Raw genomic sequence first — 18,198 nt, forward strand, 5'->3', positions numbered from 1 at the left:
GAAATGGTCTTTGCAAAATTATTTTATGATCATTATGTTGTTTGAAAAAATTACGGTAATGGTCCTTATATATGATAAAATTACAGAAATGGCCCCTATGTTTTTTGAAAAAATTATGTAATGGTCCTTTTATATGATAAAATTACAGAAATGGCCCCTATGTAACAGCAAAATTACAGAAATAGTTCATGTGTAATAAAAATAATTACATAAATGATCTCTATCTAAGACAAAATTACATTAATGGTCCTGATGTAATTATGAGATTAGATAAATTGTCATTTGGTAAGAGAACGTTACATAAATGGTGTCGAAAATATAAGATTAATAAACACGTCGCAACGTGCGAGCATCTCCATTAATGTATAGTTATTTGTCGAGGATACTTGGAATTTCCTCAAACAAATCTACTTCCCATGTTTTTTTATACATTCGAAAATTAAGGACAACATTGCATTGATCAATGTATAAGAAACATAGGTCTATGATTAGGGTTGTGATTTAGTGATAAAACTTGATTTATAGAACTGAAAAGGTAGCTAACAAGGAAACAAGTTGAACTTATATACCCTAACATAACTTTCTAACTTCCAGGGTCTTCGAAATCGTCTCTCATTGTACACTATCATACATATTTTCCAAGTCGATAAACACCATATGGAAATCCCCGTTTTTCTCTTTTTCCCCATAAGATGTCTAGCATTTGTCAACCTATCTCGCATGAAGTTTAATTAATTTAATACATTTTATGTAATTATTCATTTTAAACCAAACATATTTTAGTTAGGTGCTTAATCCAAATCCAAATCAAATCGTATTTTCCACATAATTTTGTCTTAGAAAGCTAGAAAAATGTCGTTTTGTAAATTGCACTGTGAGATATTGATTTAAATAGATTTCCAAGCCTCTTCTATTCTTTTTGACCTAAAGAGGAACAATAACCATTACACCATGTAAAACCATCTTTCGGGAATCATAAGTCATTAAAATCCATGGAACATGAGATACTTTTTTCTTACATAAGAAAATTTTACACCATTCGGGTCAATTCGTGGAGCTCCAGGTTCTAACCCACTCGGTTATGGTGGCTACATTACTGTTCATGTCATCAACTGAATCACTTTTCATTGCCACAACAATCTCCTCTTTGTAACTATCTTTAGCTTCCTCCAACAAAACTTGAAAGATTTCACATTCAATGTTGTTTGTAAGTTTTGCACCACTATAACCCCTACATAATCCCCCCACAAATTCATCATGATGTTGTAACAATCAAAAACCATAACTTTAGAAGAAAAAAATGAAGAAAGAGGAGCAAAACACACCTTTTGGTCAAACGATCGTAAAGAATTGAGTTTTCCGTTTGGAGCACCACCACACGGTCAAACCACCGTTCAGGAAAGAAGTCACAACCATGGTGGTCAACGATGTTCCCTCCACCTTCCATTATCTCCTCAAGTTCATCACAAACCTGCAGACAGTTTACTTATCAGGTACATAAACTAAACCTTCAATCTCTAAACCAATTACTCTTTGCAAATTCATTCACAGAAACTGATGATTTTTACCCAATCATCGTGATACAACTTTGATAACAACTCCTTAAAATCTCATACATAGCACGATTACAATCGCAATTTTATCAAATCGTGAAAGCAAATCATTAGTAGCAAACGGAATTAGCTCTTATGTGTGAAATTGGTAAATAGATCGTTATGATAGAGAATAAAGGTATTACGAGATCTTCATTGACGATGTAGCATTCGAGTTGATCGTCCCAACCATCGTGCAACTTCTTATCCTTAACAAGGTCGCCGATGTTGATATGGCGTAGACTAGTTGCCTCGGCCAGCGCCGCCGACGTCGTAGTCTTCCCTGTCCCCGGTGTACCGGTGACTAGTATGTTTGGCTTACTCCTCATCGCCGCCGGCTGTGTTTTAAGTTTTAAGGTTTAACACAATTTCAGAGACGATGTTTGTGGGCGGCGTGGCGTTCTTCTTTTTGGTTTTGCTAGTGAAAGAACAAAAAACTTTCACTTAGACCCCTTGTTTATGGGTAAGGTTCAGATAGCTCCTCATATTTTCACAAACAATGTTGTAGACAATTATACACCATCCGCATTTCTTTTTGGAATAGATAAAAAAAATTTGACATTCCATTTTGATTGCAATCTCAAATTGAGGTGTCAAATAATTACTAAGATATACATAAATAGATTGACGTGGTTACTTTGTTTAAAAAAAACACAATCCTTGTTTATTTAAAAAAAGGGTAATATACATTATTATGGTGGCAACATTTGTAGTTTTGTAACTGGATTTAACACATTAGGTTTTTAAAATTCAAAAAATAAACAAAAATATCTGCAAATCAAGTAATCAGCCAACCCAAACCTGACCCATATCAATAATCAGCCTATACTTGCGATTAGTTTGATAATGAGAAAAGTAGAGTTTGCATGCAAAAGCCTCAAGGCAAAGTGAAAGTGGGGTTAATTTTTGTTGTAAGTAAGTAACCATTTTGATTTATTCTCAAACTTGAATCACAAATTCTACACTCAAAGCCAATATAAAAAGAGAAAATACATAATAATAATAATAATAATAATAATAATAATAATAATAATAGTATTCCTTTTTCAAAAACTTGTAATCTTCTTCTATTGAATGTTTACATTTCTCCTATATATTATCTTTATCATCATCATCAAAGAGATGATCTTTCTCATCTGTACTTTGATTAACATCATCCACCCTTTCACCATCTGTAAAATTCCCATTCCCATTGGTTTCAGTACCATTAACCTCCTCCGACTGCATACTATCCATCATCCCAGACAAAGCCAGCCGTGGGTCCCACTCAAGGACATCATCAATAATATTAGAAACCCGCCTCTGATACCTGTTAAAAAAATAAAATAAATAAAGTGTAATTGGAGAAATGAAAATTGATAAAAGACGGATGAGTAGAATAAATAAAACCTAGCCCTAGCAGCCTCATCAGGTGCATGATGCCTCAAAAGCAGAATGGCTAACACAGCAACAATTGCAAAGAAGAATCTTGCTGTAAGTTTTGGCTTTTCTTCTTCATCTTTTTTAGGCCAAAAACGGAAAAGTTCACGCAGTGTTGCTTCTTCAGCCAGGATGTTTGGAAATATCCAGATCCTCCTCCCCAGTAAAATCCATGATGCCCCAAATATCAACCCCCGAACTACATTCAATTCAATTCATGAAAATATTTTTCACATGATAAATTATACAAGAGAGATGCATTAAAAGTAAAAGTTTCTAAAATAAAGAATAGGCTTACCCAAAAGAAGGCAAAGTATAAGGAGGAGTACCCCAGCACAAGAGTAGAGTATAAGCAGCTTTGCCTGGTGGGGATACACAGGGAATAAGCAGATTGCAAGAGTCAAAACAGGCCAACTTAATGACAAAAGTGTTTGCCATAAAGGTCGCTTGTTTACAAACGTCCATGCAAAAAACGCATCATTATCCGAAAACTCCTGATCCTGTATACTCAACAAAACTCAAACCCAATCAAAATTTTTAACCAAAGCATGTGATTGTGATATATATATATATATATATATATATATATATATATATATATATATATATATATATATATATATATATATATATAAGAATTAAGAAGAACAGAACTTACGGGATATATCTCTAGATGAGCTGGCCAAGTTGAGAGTTTTCTCTTGCCAGGGCGTACTGTTTTGACGACACGATCACAACGGACTAAAAGATTCTTGCTGAGAAGGACATTGACAATATCTTCTACTTCTAGATGCCTATCTGATTCTAAGATGTCTTTCAGCTCTGGATGATTTCTCAAAAAGGTAACAAAATCTTTTCCCCTAAAGTACTCAACACGGGTTTCCTGTAACACCGCCCACCGAGAAACCAAGTCTTTATGATCTCTCACTTTCTCAGCAAATAATTGGAAAACATCTTTCTTGTTCGCTTGTTTCTGGATTCATGCCAACATATATACATATATCTCATCAGTTTCTATACTATTATATTACTCCATAAACCACTTTGGTTCAGACTTTAGTGTTGGATCAAAGATAAGAATTTGAAACAGAAATGATACCATGTTCTCCTTAGAAAAAGCTAGAAAAAGATTCCAAATTGATTTCTATCTCTACCAAGTTTATGGATAGTGATGGGATCATCAAGTCTAAAGATCAAAGCAACTAGAAGAAATTTCTTCCTTCTGCATCATCCTTTTACCTCAATTGTTATGAGAAAGCATTTTCTGATGCAATATTATGTTGAGAAAAACTGGAACAATTGAATTCACAATAGCTATGATGCAATCAACAACTCATAAGTGAAAACCCAAAGGAAGTGACATGTTGGGGATTTGGTTCATATGCAATAGACAGTAATTAAACCCCTGAGCAAAACAACCGTTTTAAGTCCCCGTAGTTCCACATAAGAAGCAATTTTTTTAACAATCTGACACGAGATTCTTCGCAAAACGAAAGAATTATAATGTAGCAATTACGAGGAATTACACCTGCACAGCTACACATACTATACAAAGTTCAAAATCATGATCGCAACGTAATGCGTCTCATCAAAAACACATAATGCTGAAGAACCAGCATAGAGTTTTCTCACACAGATCCAGCGAAAGCGGATAAACAGAAATGACAAAAGAACGATGTGAATCGAATTATAGCGTGGGTGTAGGATCAGAAAAAAGGAAAAAGTAGGGGTAAGTTACCCTAGGAGGAGTATCGGTGGCTGGATCTCGGCTGGCAGCGGAGGATCGCCGGGCCCTCTTCTTCTCGGCTCCGGCTTTCTTCATTTTCCGTTTTGCTTGACCTAATTTTTCAGTTTTGGTTCCGTAAATGAACCCAAGAGCGAGAAGAGGAGTAGTCTGCTCTGCAAGGTGTTTTACACGCTGTAACAACGCGTGCCAAGCATGAATTATTTGTGAATAATGTGACCTTCATTTTCATTTTCATTTTTATTTTTATTTTCCTACAACAAAGTTAAATTAATATGTATATAAATTACAAAAAGTATAAAGTATATAATTATAAATATAAAATATAATTTAGTAATATTTTATTTGATGTGTTTTGTTTTGTATTGAAAACCATTTTATTATTTAAACTAAAAGATTAACTCTTTCAAAGGGTATGAGGAATCGTTTTAAATGTATGCTTTTTTATTATTTGATCATCTGTTGGTTATTGATTATTTTTGGATAGTCAATTTATGCTATTTGAAAGGCTTTTGATTATCTACTATGGCTTAAATGATTTTGTTTTTTTATGTCGACATGTATGATTTAAAAGATTTTGTTTTTATGTCGACTAGTATGGTTTAAGAGATTTTTAAAAAAAAAATATATATATTTTATGTGGATCTTTTGGAATAAGAGATTTTCTTACACTAATTTGAGAAATGTCTTCCATTTTAAAAAACTGTAATTTGTGTTCACATCTATTCAATGTTTTAAAAATCGGTTTTTTAGTTGAATTGGTATGGTGACTGGTTTCCGGTTCAACCAGTTAAACTGGTTCGACCGTCGGTTCAACTGATTCTATAATTTTCATATTTCACTACACACTCATAGACACCCACGGGTTTAAATATAAAACATACATATAAATACAAGTTGTAGATCAATCCATTTTTTTTAACCGGCAAATCTAAACTACTAATAAACTAAGACCTAATTTCAGTGATGTCCATAACGAGACTTGAACTTTCAACTACAAAGAGGAAGAGCAATATCAGATACATTAAAAAAACACATAACCATAAGTTTTACATCAATCCACATACATCAAAAATAAAATAAAGTATAATGCGGAAACAAAATATAGTTTTAAATAAATACAAACACATTAAAATGCTTAATAATAATTACCATGTGTTTTATTCAAAGAAATCTAAACGAATATGAAAAAAAATACCAAAGTTTGTTATGTAAAATGATTCATTTCTATGTATTTTTATTTAATTTAACCGGTTCAATCGAGTTTTTGTAAAAATTGGCTCCTTCTCTGGTTTTCGGTTTAGAAATAGATATAAAATCGGTGAAAGTTGAATCGTTCCTCCTTTGGTTCTCGGTCCAACCGGTTCAAACCAGTTTTTAAAACATTGCATCTGTTACCAAAAAATATTTATTAGACACTCAAATATTATAAATACTATAATATGTTATAACTCTTAGACGCCACACTTGATAGAAAAAAGGCACATTGTTGATAATTCAAAAACGTAATGAGCAAATGACGTCCAACCTAGCCGGATTGATGTGTGGAGTTTTGTATCCATGTGTGGCCGAGGTCCTGGTTTCAAACCTTAGGGGATACCTCTTTCAGTGTTGTATGTGGGGAATTTTTCTTTGGAGATCCATATGGGGGTTGCGTTTGCCCGCTTATGTAGAGCTCGAACTCGGGGTGAACGTTGAAATATTGTGTGTAGGCTTCCGTTAATTCATTTGCCGTTTCCAAAAAAAAGTGTAATGATTAATCAATGATTTTGCAAAAATTTATTAATTTACAAGGATATATGTTTTGTATGATGTAAGTTTATAATCATTAGTTAAAATCAGTGTTGCATAAATCGACCTTGGCGGCCGATTAATCGGTCATTAATCACTCGACGGTCTTGAACCGATTACGATTAAAGCTAGACGACCAATTTAATTGGTCTTTGGTCAATAACGGTCAACACCGGTTCTGTAACGACGTAATTTTTCAAAAACAAATTTTCATTTTTAAAACATTCATTTACTCATAACATAGTGTCTTACAAATTGTATCAATGTTATCATTACAAAACATCTTCCAAGAATCTCGAACATAAACTCCACAAGTGTGTGTACGAATCATGTCGGCGCCTTCCCGCGCTCATCACTAGTACCTGAAACACATAACACAACAACTGTAAGCATAAATGCTTAGTGAGTTCCCCAAAATACCACATATAGCACATACGCCACTCGAGGCTATAATACGACCCTCCGGTCGATGTGTCTCAGCGGGACCCTCCAGTCCCGTAGCTCGTTGGACCCTTTGGTTCGGTCATAGCTCGTTGGACATTCCGGTCCGGTCTATATCATCATACAACATACAAATATCACATAGCACATAATCTCATACATAACACATAAGACCCTATGGTCATCGCATAGTACCACTCTAGGTAACGTATAGTGAGAAGACTCACCTCGATGTCTCGGTAAATATCTGACTCGAAAGAAGTGTGATCTAGCCTCCGCCTAATCACATAAAGTAATACTCTCATAAGTACAACTGCACTCAACCCTAAAAGTCAACAAGGTCAACGGTCAAACTTTGACCCGACTCGGCGAGTGCACTAGGGCGACTCGGCGAGTCTACACGTGTCCACTGACTCTCTTAGACCCTCTCTTGGCACGTCAAGTACTTCCCCTGACTCGACGAGTTCCACCTGACATGAATCGCGGGGCCACCCCGACTCAACTCGTCGAGTCTCAAGAACAACTCGGCGAGTTCCAACTTGAACTCAGTCCCCCTGACTCTCCCTGACTCACCGAGTTATTCCCCAACTCGGCAAGTCCACTCACAAAGTGATTAACGGGCAACCTTCATACTACTCGCCGAGTCTGTTCTTCGGAATCGGTGAGTTCTTGCCATGCACAAACTCAAAACAACTTCTGAGGTCAGATCTGTTCCATACAATCATAGATCTGGCCTCCCCAAGCATGATAATCACGTAAAGTTCGTACCTTGGCACTCATATAACATCTAAATGGTCCAAAATGGTGATTTAGCCCCAAAAATGGCATTCCTAGCCCAGGGCTCCTAAAAGGACTCATAAAGCTCCAAGGGTTAAGGCCTCTAGACCTCTTTGGGTCCAGATCCAGAACACAAACTCGAGAAGGGACCAAATGCTCTACTTAAACCATCTCTAAAAGGGTTAGAAAATCCTAACACAAAGGATCAACACCAAAACTGAAGAAGGTCTGAGAATAATACCTCAATACAGTCTCTAAGAGCTCAAGAACCACCAAAATTGCACCTCCTTCAGCCTCCTCTTGCCTTGAACGCTTCCTTCTTGCAAAAACACCCACAAAAGTTCAAGATTTGCCTCTCCTTCCTCACAAACGCTCTAGATCTCTTTAGGGTTTCTCTCTGGGGGTTGGTGGCCGCAAATGACGGCCATAAGTCCCTTTAAATAGGTCTCAAACACTGGAAATTAGGGTTTCATTAAACAGCGTGGACTCGCCGAGTCCACTCATGAACTCATCGAGTCCAGCTGTGAACTCGTATACGAATCTGCGACCATACTCGGTGAGTCTAGACGCCAACTCGCCGAGTTCCCCCACAAAACCCAAAAATAAAGGAAAAAATATCATACCTGGGAATCCGGGTGTTACAATTCTCCCCCACTAGAATCAGACTTCGCCCTCGAAGTCTCATTCTACAAACAACTCCGGATGCTGCTCCGGCATCTCACGCTCCGGTTCCCAAGTCAACTCTGGCCCTTTCCGATGTTTCCACTGGACCTGCACCAATGACACTTCCTTGTTCCTCAAAACCTTGATCTTCCGATCCCTGATCGCCACCGGTCTTTCAGCATAATTCAGGCTCGCATCCACCTGAATATCTTCTAATGGCACCACTGCTGACTCGTCGGCAATACACTTTCGCAACTGCGACACGTGGAAATCGTCATGAATCTGACCCAACTCTGCCGGCAACTCCAAACGATAGGCCACCCTGCCTACCCTCGCGATCACCCTAAAAGGACCAATATATCGGGGCCCCAACTTGCCCCTCTTCCTGAATCGGATCACTCCTTTCCAAGGAGAGACCTTCAGGAGCACGAAGTCGCCGACCTGAAACTCGAGCTCGGATCGGCGTCTGTCCACATAACTCTTTTGACGACTCCGAGCGGTCAACAACCTCTGTCTGACCTGCTGGATCTGCTCTGTCGTCTGAAGCACAATCTCAGTACTACCCATCACACGCTGCCCTACCTCTCCCCAACAAATAGGGGTCCGACACCTCCTCCCATACAACAGCTCAAAGGGCGGCATGCCAATGCTCGAATGATGGCTGTTGTTGTAAGAGAATTCTGCCAAGGGAAAATACGTGTCCCAACTCCCGCTGAAATCCAACACACATGCTCGGAGCATGTCCTTGAGCGTCTGAATCATCCGCTAACTCTGCCTGTCAGTCTGTGGGTGGAATGCGGTACTAAAATGTAGTTTCGTACCCAATTCCTCATGAAACTTCTTCCAGAATCTGGAAGTGAAACGTACATCTCGATCTGAGACAATCGAGATCGACACTCCATGCCGCGATACCACCTCTCTCACGTACATCTCTGCCAACTTCTCCGTGGAAGAGCTCTTACTGATGGCCAGGAAGTGAGCACTCTTCGTCAACCTGTCCACAATCACCCAAATTGCATCGACACCCCTCGCGGTCCTTGGCAATTTGGTGATGAAATCCATGGTAATCTGTTCCCATTTCCATTCGGGAATCTCTAATGGCTGCAGCTTACCATGTGGACGCTGGTGCTCGGCCTTCACCCTGCGACAGGTCAAGCACCTCTCTACAAACCATGCGACATCCCTCTTCATACAGGGCCACCAATAATCCTTTTTCAGGTCCAAATACATCATAGTGGCCCGGGGATGGATCGAGAATTTCGATCGATGAGCCTCTTCCATCAAATGGTACGCGTTCCGCCCACAGACGGTACCCATATCCGACCCTAAAATTTCATAAGCCCCCGGCTATCGGTAACAAATTCTGATACCAGCCCGACAACTCGCTCTCTCTTCTGGCTATCTGGCTTTACAGCCTCATCCTGGTCCCCACGAATATCATCCAACACCGGGGTCATCACTGACAATCTCAAACAAACATCTCGAAATGGGGCGCCCTCCGCCCTATGGCTCAATACATCGGCTACCACATTAGCCTTGCCCGGGTGGTACAGGATCTCACAATCATAATCCTTGACCACGTCCAACCACCTCCTCCGACGCATATTCAGGTTGGGTTGATCCATCAAATACTTCAAGCTCTTGTGGTTCGTGTATATCGTACACCGAACCCCATACAGATAATGTCACCAGATCTTGAGAGCGAACACTACCGCTCCCAGCTCCAAATCATGAGTGAGATATCTCGACTCATGAGGCTTAAGTTGCCTCGATGCATATGCAATCACATGCCCCCTCTGCATAAGCACCGCTCCCAATCCAGATATCGATGCATCACAATAGACCACAAAATCTTCCATCCCTTCCGGAAGAGCTAACACTGGTGCTTCGCATAATTTCTGGTGAAGTGTCTCAAACGAGGTCTGCTGCTCCGGACTCCAAGAAAACGCAACACCCTTCCGGGTCAACTTGGTGAGTGGCACGACGATCTTGGAGAAATCCTTAATAAATCTCCGATAATAGCCGACCAAACCCAGAAAACTTCTGATCTTGGTGGGTGACCTCGGCACCTCCCATCTCATGACCGCCTCAATCTTGGCCGGATCGACCAATATCCCATTCTGGTTAACGAGGTGTCCCAGAAACTGAACCTCTCGTAGCCAGAACTCACATTTGGAGAACTTGGCATAAAGCCTCTCCGATCTCAGAACTCCGAGGATCTCCCTCAAATGCTCCTCATGCTGCTCTTTGGATCTCGAATACACCAATATGTCGTTGATGAACACGATCACTGAGCGATCCAACATCGGTCTGCACACCCTGTTCATGAGATCCATGAACACCGCCGGTGCGTTGGTGAGTCCGAAAGGCATCACCACGAACTCGTAATGCCCATAACGAGTCTGGAATGCTGTCTTCTGGATGTCCTCCTCCCGCACCCTCACCTGATGATCCCCAGACCTTAAATCGATCTTGGAGAACCAAGATGCTCCCTGTAACTGATGAAATAATTCATCGATCCTCGACAATGGGTAACGGTTCTTGACTGTTAGCTTATTCAGCTCACGGTAATCAATGCACATCCGGAGCGAGCCATCCTTCTTCTTGACAAAAAGGATAGGCGCCCCCATGGTGAACTGCTCGGCCTGATAAACCCTTTTCCCAGCAGCTCCTGAAGCTGCGAGGATAACTCCTGCATCTCCGAAGGCGCAAGGCGATAAGGCGCCTTAGCGATAGGCGCAACTCCTGGAACCAACTCAATACCGAACTCTACCTGCCTCTCCGGAGGCACACCCGACAATTCCTCTGGAAACACATCCGGAAACTCGCGCACTATCGGAACCTCATCAACCGACTTCGGTCTCTCTGAAACAACCCTCGCATCCATCACATATGCCAGAAATCCTCTACAGCCCTGCTGTAGACTCTGTCTCGCTCTGGCGGTCGAACAAAAGGATGACCCCGCACGGGTACCGTCGCCGTGCACTGTAAGAACTCCCCCACTAGGGTCTCAAATCGTCACCATCTGTCGCTCGCAGTCTATCACAGCTCCATATCGGCTTAACCAATCCATACCCACTATAACACACACGTCCCCCATCGCGATCGGAACCAGATCTAACAGAAACTCCACACCGAAGATCTCAAGGACACATCCTTGAATCACATCCGAAGCATACACTGCTCGCTCATTAGCTATGGAAACTCACAGAGGCCGATCCAACGCCTCTCGACGGACACTAATATGCTGACTAAATGCTATGGAAACAAACGACCGACTCGCACCCGAGTCAAATAATACTGGTCAACACCGGTTCTGTAACGATGTAATTTTTCAAAACAATTTTTCATTTTTAAAACATTCATTTACTCATAAAATAGTGTCAAACGAATTGTATCAATGTTATCATTACAAAACATCTCCCCAGAATCTCGAACATAAACTCCACAAGTGTGTGTACGAATCATGCCGGTGCCTTCCCGCGCTCATCACTAGTACCTGAAACACATAACACAACAACTGTAAGCATAAATGCTTAGTGAGTTACCCAAAATACCACATACAGCACATACGCCACTCGAGGCTATAATACGACCATCTGGTCGATGTGTCTCAGCGGGACCCTCCAGTCCCGTAGCTCGTTGGACCCTCCGATCCGGTCTATATCATCATACAACATACAAATATCACATAGCACATAATCTCATACATAACACATTAGACCCTCTGGTCATCACATAGTACCACTCTAGGTAACGTATAGTGAGAAGACTCACCTCGATGTCTCGGTAAATATCTGACTCGGAAGAAGTGTGATCTAGCCTCTGCCTAATCACATAAAGTAATACTCTCATAAGTACAACTGCACTCAACCCTAAAAGTCAACAAGGTCAACGATCAAACTTTGACCCGACTCGGCGAGTGCACTAGGGCGACTCGGCGAGTCTACACGTGTCCACTGACTCTCTTAGACCCTCTCTTGGCACGTCGAGTACTTCCCCTGACTCGACGAGTTCCACCTGGCATGAATCGCGGGGCCACCCCGACTCAACTAAAGAACAACTCGACGAGTTCCAACTTGAACTCAGTCCCCCTGACTCTCCCTGACTCACCGAGTTATTCCCCAACTCGGCAAGTCCACTCACAGAGTGATTAACAGGCAACCTTCATACTACTCGTCGAGTCTGTTCTTCGGACTCGGCGAGTTCGTGCCATGCACAAACTCAAAACAACTTCTAAGGTCAGATCTGTTCCGTACAATCATAGATCTGGCCTCCCCAAGCATGATAATCACGTAAAGTTCGGACCTTGGCACTCATATAACATCTAAATGGTCCAAAATGGTGATTTATCCCCAAAAATGACATTCCTAGCCCATGGCTCCCAAAAGGACTCATAAAGCTCTAAGGGTTAAGGCCTCCGGACCTCTTTGGGTCCAGATCCAGAATACAAACTCGAGAAGGGACCAAATGCTCTACTTAAACCATTTCTAAAAGGGTTAGAAAACCCTAACACAAAGGATCAACACCAAAACTGAAGAAGGTCCGAGAATAATACCTCAATATAGTCTCTAAGAGCTCAAGAACCACCAAAATTGCACCTCCTTCAGCCTCCTCTTTCCTCGAACACTTCCTTATTGCAAAAACACCCACAAAAGTTCAAGATTTGCCTCTCCTTCCTTACAAACACTCTAGATCTCTTTAGGGTTTCTCTCTGGGGGTTGGTGGCCGCAAATGACGGCCATAAGTCCCTTTAAATAGGTCTTAAACCTTGGAAATTAGGGTTTCATTAAACAGCGTGGACTCGCTGAGTCCAGCTGTGAACTCGCATACGAATCCGCGACCATACTCGGCGAGTCTAGATGCCAACTTGGCGAGTTCCCCCACAAAACCCAAAAATAAAGGAACAAAATATCATACCTGTGAATCCGGGTGTTACAGTTTCTTGGCGGGCTAATTGGCCTAATCGGTCAACCAAAGTCAACAATTAAAAAAAAATCATTTTCTGCTCAAAATTGGAAAAAAATCTCCAAAAAGAAAGTTTTGTCGTTTCTTTTTCGTTCAGTCAACCCTAAAAGTTTCTTTTTGTTGATTCCTTTCCCCTTTTTTTTCTCTCTATGGACGGTGATCTCCTTGTGCTTTCACCTCACAGTTCATTGCTCGTTGGCAACACAGTTCGACACCATCGACGCCGCACCATGAAACATCGACAACACCATCAGTCACCAACATAGAGGCAGGCGCCGCAACTCATAGAGGCAGGCAACGCAACTTAGACACAGTTATGTATGCTTGAATCTTTTCTCTGTGATGTTTAGACATCTGTTATGGATGTTATGTGAGTAACTGATTATTGTGAATGTGATTATCATGATTTCTATACATCTGTACAAATTCGCTTTCTGGTTTTTTTCGATGATTTTGCTGTCTTTTTTTTGTTGTTGAGATTCCTTTGCTTTTTGTTTTTCTAGTTGTTTTTAGTGTGGTGGACCATTTTACCCATGGTGGTTTTTTGTTTCTCTGCTACTGGAAGTTTTGTGTTTGCCTTCTCCATTTTTTTTGGTTGTTTGATGTTGCTTGGTGGGTTTGTTTTTGGTGTTTGCTGGAGTTGTGAGTTGGTTTTTGTTATTGGTTCCTTTTATGATTGCTTCATGTCCAAACATAGATTATGAAATTTCTTTTACAGTAATCATTTCCTTATGTGATTGTTATGTAAGTGATTGTTGTTCCTTTTGTTATTGTTATGTAGGTGATGGTTGTTATTTATCAACACAATTATATATATATATATATATATATATATATATATATATATATATATATATATAAGGGTCTCCGATTAATCGCTGCCAACACCGATTAATCGCTTGACACCAGCCGACCGTCGAGCGTCCGTCGAGCGTTTTTTACCACCTTGGTTAAAATCAATATATAAACTGGTTTGAATATCCGATCGACATTCTGTATATGTAGATATTTGATAAAATCATGATTTTGCACAATGTAATATAAATTTGAATACAGTGAAGAAAACACAATCACTCATGGAAATGACAAATTAAAAATCAAGGTAATGTAAGTGGGTGTTTGGGAAAGCTTTTGAAATGAGCTTATTAACTTATTAGCTTTTCAAAAAACTAATAAGCTAAAAAATTGTTTGTGTATTTAAAAAGCGCTTTTTAAAACAGCTTTTTAGATAGGAAAAAGTAAAGCTTTCAAAAAGCTGGAAAATCCTAGCTTTTTAGCTTTTTAGTCATTTTACTCGTAAAAATCAGTTTTTTTTTATCCAAACACTTTTTTAAAAACAACTTTTTCTAAAAGCCATAAACTAATAAACACTTTTCTTAAATATCACTTTTGTGATAAAAAAAAGCTAACCCAAACACACCCTAAGAAGCATACATAAACACAACAAAATAAATTACAAATTAAAATGATGAATGAAATGTGATTTACAAAAAATGATAAAAGATTATGTAAAAAAAATCTACAATTTGTTAATAAATTTCTAACTTCTTTATATAAAATATTAAAAGCTTTGTTTGTAAGTCTACAATCTTTATCTAAAATTAACAATTTTAATATTTTTCTACTTTGAACTCTAGATAAGTCAACATACAATTGGTCATGTGTAAAAACATGATCTTTGAGAAACAAACCAACATTCGATAAGGATTGTCCGTGACTCTTATTAATTGTCATTACAAAACATACGGCTAATGGAAATTGTCTTCTTTAGAATTTGAACTGATTTTCTTTTTAGAAAGACTTAAAAACATTCTTGGAATAAAAGTTTGATTTTCAATATTACTTCCGTATATGATAATTATTTTAATAAGACCTTTACCCAAAGATATCACATGAAGTCTTGTGTCATTACAAAAATTATTTTTTTAATCAATGTTTTTCGGTAACATAACTAGAACCCCGACTTTTTAAAATAACTTATGATTTGGTAGACCTGACTCTTTAAGACCATTTAAAACACCAGGTGAGTATAAATTTGCATCAAACTAATCATGAAAAACTCAAATTGGCAGAGACTATCTGAACTTAAATATTCTATTTCATCTCTTGGAAAAAGTGAATGCAAACGATCGTTTTATTTCTTGGAGAATTTCATTCTATGGAGCAAGTATTGCTCTTTCTTGAAAATAACATGTAATTTGAAGTTTTGTAGAATTGAAGGGTATATAAATTTGATTAATGAACCTGTAGGATCACAAGGATCATTATTGAGAATATCCTCTGGAATATCAATAATACTTCATCATCGTTCGAACCATCAAGATTGTCTTCTCCTATATCCAAAATCCAGTTTGCGAAATCCATTATTTCTTTAATAGTAGGTGGCACTTCCAGTTAGCCTCATGTTTTTGTTAAATTATGAACTTTACATTGTTGTAAAAAATATGAAGAACTTAAAGATGCATTAACGACGTTTTGCCTACTACCACTCAGAATAACATGTAGAATTTTTCTAAAATCTCATCCAAAACAGACACTTTCCCTCCAAATGGAATATTTGAGTTGGTAGAATTGTCACACCTTAATATATCCTTAACAGTTTGATCTAAAGCTTCAAATGCATGCTTGTGGGCGATGGGTGCTTCATCCCAAATGATCAATGATGTTTTTCTTAACAAATTGGCAAGTACATTATCAAATAATCAATGGAATTAGAAATCGAGTGTGGGACTCCAATCTCCATGGTCCTCACTTGGTAGTCTTCAATCTTCATTTATTACATTAAATAAAGTAATACAATTTCCTAACTAGTTTATATTAAACTTAAAGGAAGTTACATTATAAAAAAAATGAAGCAACTCATAGGTTACAAAAAAATATAAATTTAAAACCCAAAACAAACAATCAAATATCACACATATGGGTATGGTGAGACAAAATATCACCAGGTCCAACCAACAAAATAAACATTTTCTATGTTGTATTAACATTTAGGGGGTGTTTGGCTTATCTTTTAAAACAACTTTTGGACTTTTAATTTTTTCAAAAAGTTAAAAAAGTCCAAAAGATGTTTGGCAAAATAGAAAAATTCTTTTAGATCAACTTTTAGCCATGACCAAAAAGGAGCCTTTTTAAAAGTTATAAAATTCCATTTTTTTGTGACTTTTGACTTTTATCTCTTAAAAGTCTTAAAAGTCCACCCAAACACATTTTAAATACATACTTTTAGAAAAAGTCATTTTTACAAAAGAATTTTTAACTTCAAAAAAGAATCCCAAACACACCCTTAATTTAACAACATAAACATGTAAACATATCATATATAGTTATTTTTATGGTTATGTGCCAAAACAATCTAAATATTTTATATGTACACAAAAGAAATAAAACTTAAATCAAAACTATTTGATTTATAATTGATTTGTCATAAATATTCTTATTTTTAATGACATTGATCTTATGTCACACCCCGAACGACGGAGGAAACGTCGAGGTTGCGATGTAAACATTGGATCATAGTTCACAACATATATTGAATAATACAAACATTTCATTCTTTTATAAATCCGGTACGAAGAATTACAATGTATTCAATCTAACAAACTAAAGATACTAGAACAAGTTCTACAAATATATGTCAAAATGAAAACAAAAAGACCTAACAGATCGGCCAAACAAAGAAATGTCTTATTCCATGACAAACAGGCTGTGTCTTTCAGCTCCTAAGATCCTGAATATACATACGTTTGAAAACAACACATCAACAATAATGTTGGTGAGCTTTATAGGTTTTGACTCTATATGTTTTTATAATCAAAAGTGTGTTTAGATTCATGAATTATAAAAGTATAAAAATGCAACATGTTGAGCCTTGTAGAATACATACAAGTAAAAAAGATTTATGTTTATAACTTTGAATCCAAGTGTTTTTACAATCAAGGGTGTGTTTAGACTAATGAATTATAAAAGCATATTACGCAACATGTTCTTTGTAACGCCTGTGTTTCTAGTCTTGTCATTAATAGCAATGTAATAGTCTATGTTAACCTTTGTAACCCATTTTGAAATAATAAGAATGTATTATTTGAGTATTATATGTTTTGTGCTTAGTTGTGTGGCTTAAATGAATTAAGAATAAAAATAAACATCAAAATAAAATAGTAGATAAAGCCGATATCTTTGGATAATGTTGTAGTAGTTGAAATGAGGTTTCCGAATATATAAAGAATGCCGAAATCCGAGTTATAACGAAGAAGTTATGATCTGTCAAAGTTTCGCGACAGAACCGGCACGACGTTGAATGACGTAAAAAGTAAAATTTACGTTAAAGCGATATTTAGCCTTAGTAATATAAACGAAAGCCGTAGAGCTCGTTAAACCGAGAGCGTGCATAAAAAGAACGCCCAAATCTGACTTCGTATGAGGAAGTTATAATTTTTCTAAGTTTCGACTTAGTAGTATGCAGCCCGAATACTCGATTTGAGACCGAGCGATTTTTAGCCGAAACAATCTAAATGAGAATCGAAGATCTCATTAATAGTAGCGAAACGTTAAAAAGATAGGCGAAAATGGAGTTCAAATGAAAGAGTTATGAATTTCGAACGAAGTTTTCCTGTCCCGGCCTACTAAAAATAATATAATAAAAATAAAGTCAAAATTAGTCGACGGAGTCTAAACGAAAGTTGTAGATCTTTTTTTACCTATGTGTCGATATAAAGAACGTCGAAAACGGAGTTCGTATGCGAAAGTTATGAATTTCTGAAGTTCGGGGCGCGAACCCCAAAGTTGTGTCAGATACCACGA

The 18,198-nt window shown here is 38.1% G+C and overlaps 2 protein-coding genes across 2 annotated transcripts; both read right to left on the reverse strand.

Moving 5' to 3' along the window:
* Nucleotides 1-882: 882 nt before the first annotated feature.
* Nucleotides 883-1,998, reverse strand: LOC111903827 (adenylate kinase isoenzyme 6 homolog). The gene is made up of 3 exons (XM_023899571.3): nucleotides 1,739-1,998; nucleotides 1,326-1,471; nucleotides 883-1,231 (listed from the first exon to the last, which is right to left on the reverse strand). The coding sequence occupies exons 1-3, from the start codon at nucleotides 1,919-1,921 to the stop codon at nucleotides 1,045-1,047; spliced, it is 516 nt and encodes a 171-aa protein (XP_023755339.1). The 5' UTR covers nucleotides 1,922-1,998; the 3' UTR covers nucleotides 883-1,044.
* Nucleotides 1,999-2,595: 597 nt separating this feature from the next.
* LOC111903826 (uncharacterized) lies at nucleotides 2,596-4,919 on the reverse strand. Its single transcript, XM_023899570.3, has 5 exons — nucleotides 4,750-4,919; nucleotides 3,670-3,984; nucleotides 3,310-3,511; nucleotides 2,982-3,210; nucleotides 2,596-2,901 (listed from the first exon to the last, which is right to left on the reverse strand). The coding sequence occupies exons 1-5, from the start codon at nucleotides 4,831-4,833 to the stop codon at nucleotides 2,682-2,684; spliced, it is 1,050 nt and encodes a 349-aa protein (XP_023755338.1). The 5' UTR covers nucleotides 4,834-4,919; the 3' UTR covers nucleotides 2,596-2,681.
* Nucleotides 4,920-18,198: the final 13,279 nt, after the last annotated feature.

This window comes from Lactuca sativa, chromosome 6, assembly GCF_002870075.4.
Source record: "Lactuca sativa cultivar Salinas chromosome 6, Lsat_Salinas_v11, whole genome shotgun sequence".
Lineage (NCBI taxonomy): Eukaryota > Viridiplantae > Streptophyta > Magnoliopsida > Asterales > Asteraceae > Lactuca > Lactuca sativa.

Coding starts and splice junctions, on each gene's coding strand:
- LOC111903827 (XM_023899571.3), bottom strand. CDS start 1,921: ATGAGGAGTAAGCCAAACATACTAGTCACCGGTACACCGGGGACAGGG. Junction 1,472..1,738: donor ACATCGTCAATGAAGATCTC/GTAATACCTTTA, acceptor AACTGTCTGCAG/GTTTGTGATGAACTTGAGGA. Junction 1,232..1,325: donor TACGATCGTTTGACCAAAAG/GTGTGTTTTGCT, acceptor GGGATTATGTAG/GGGTTATAGTGGTGCAAAAC.
- LOC111903826 (XM_023899570.3), bottom strand. CDS start 4,833: ATGAAGAAAGCCGGAGCCGAGAAGAAGAGGGCCCGGCGATCCTCCGCT. Junction 3,985..4,749: donor CCACCGATACTCCTCCTAGG/GTAACTTACCCC, acceptor GCATGAATCCAG/AAACAAGCGAACAAGAAAGA. Junction 3,211..3,309: donor TATACTTTGCCTTCTTTTGG/GTAAGCCTATTC, acceptor AATTGAATGTAG/TTCGGGGGTTGATATTTGGG.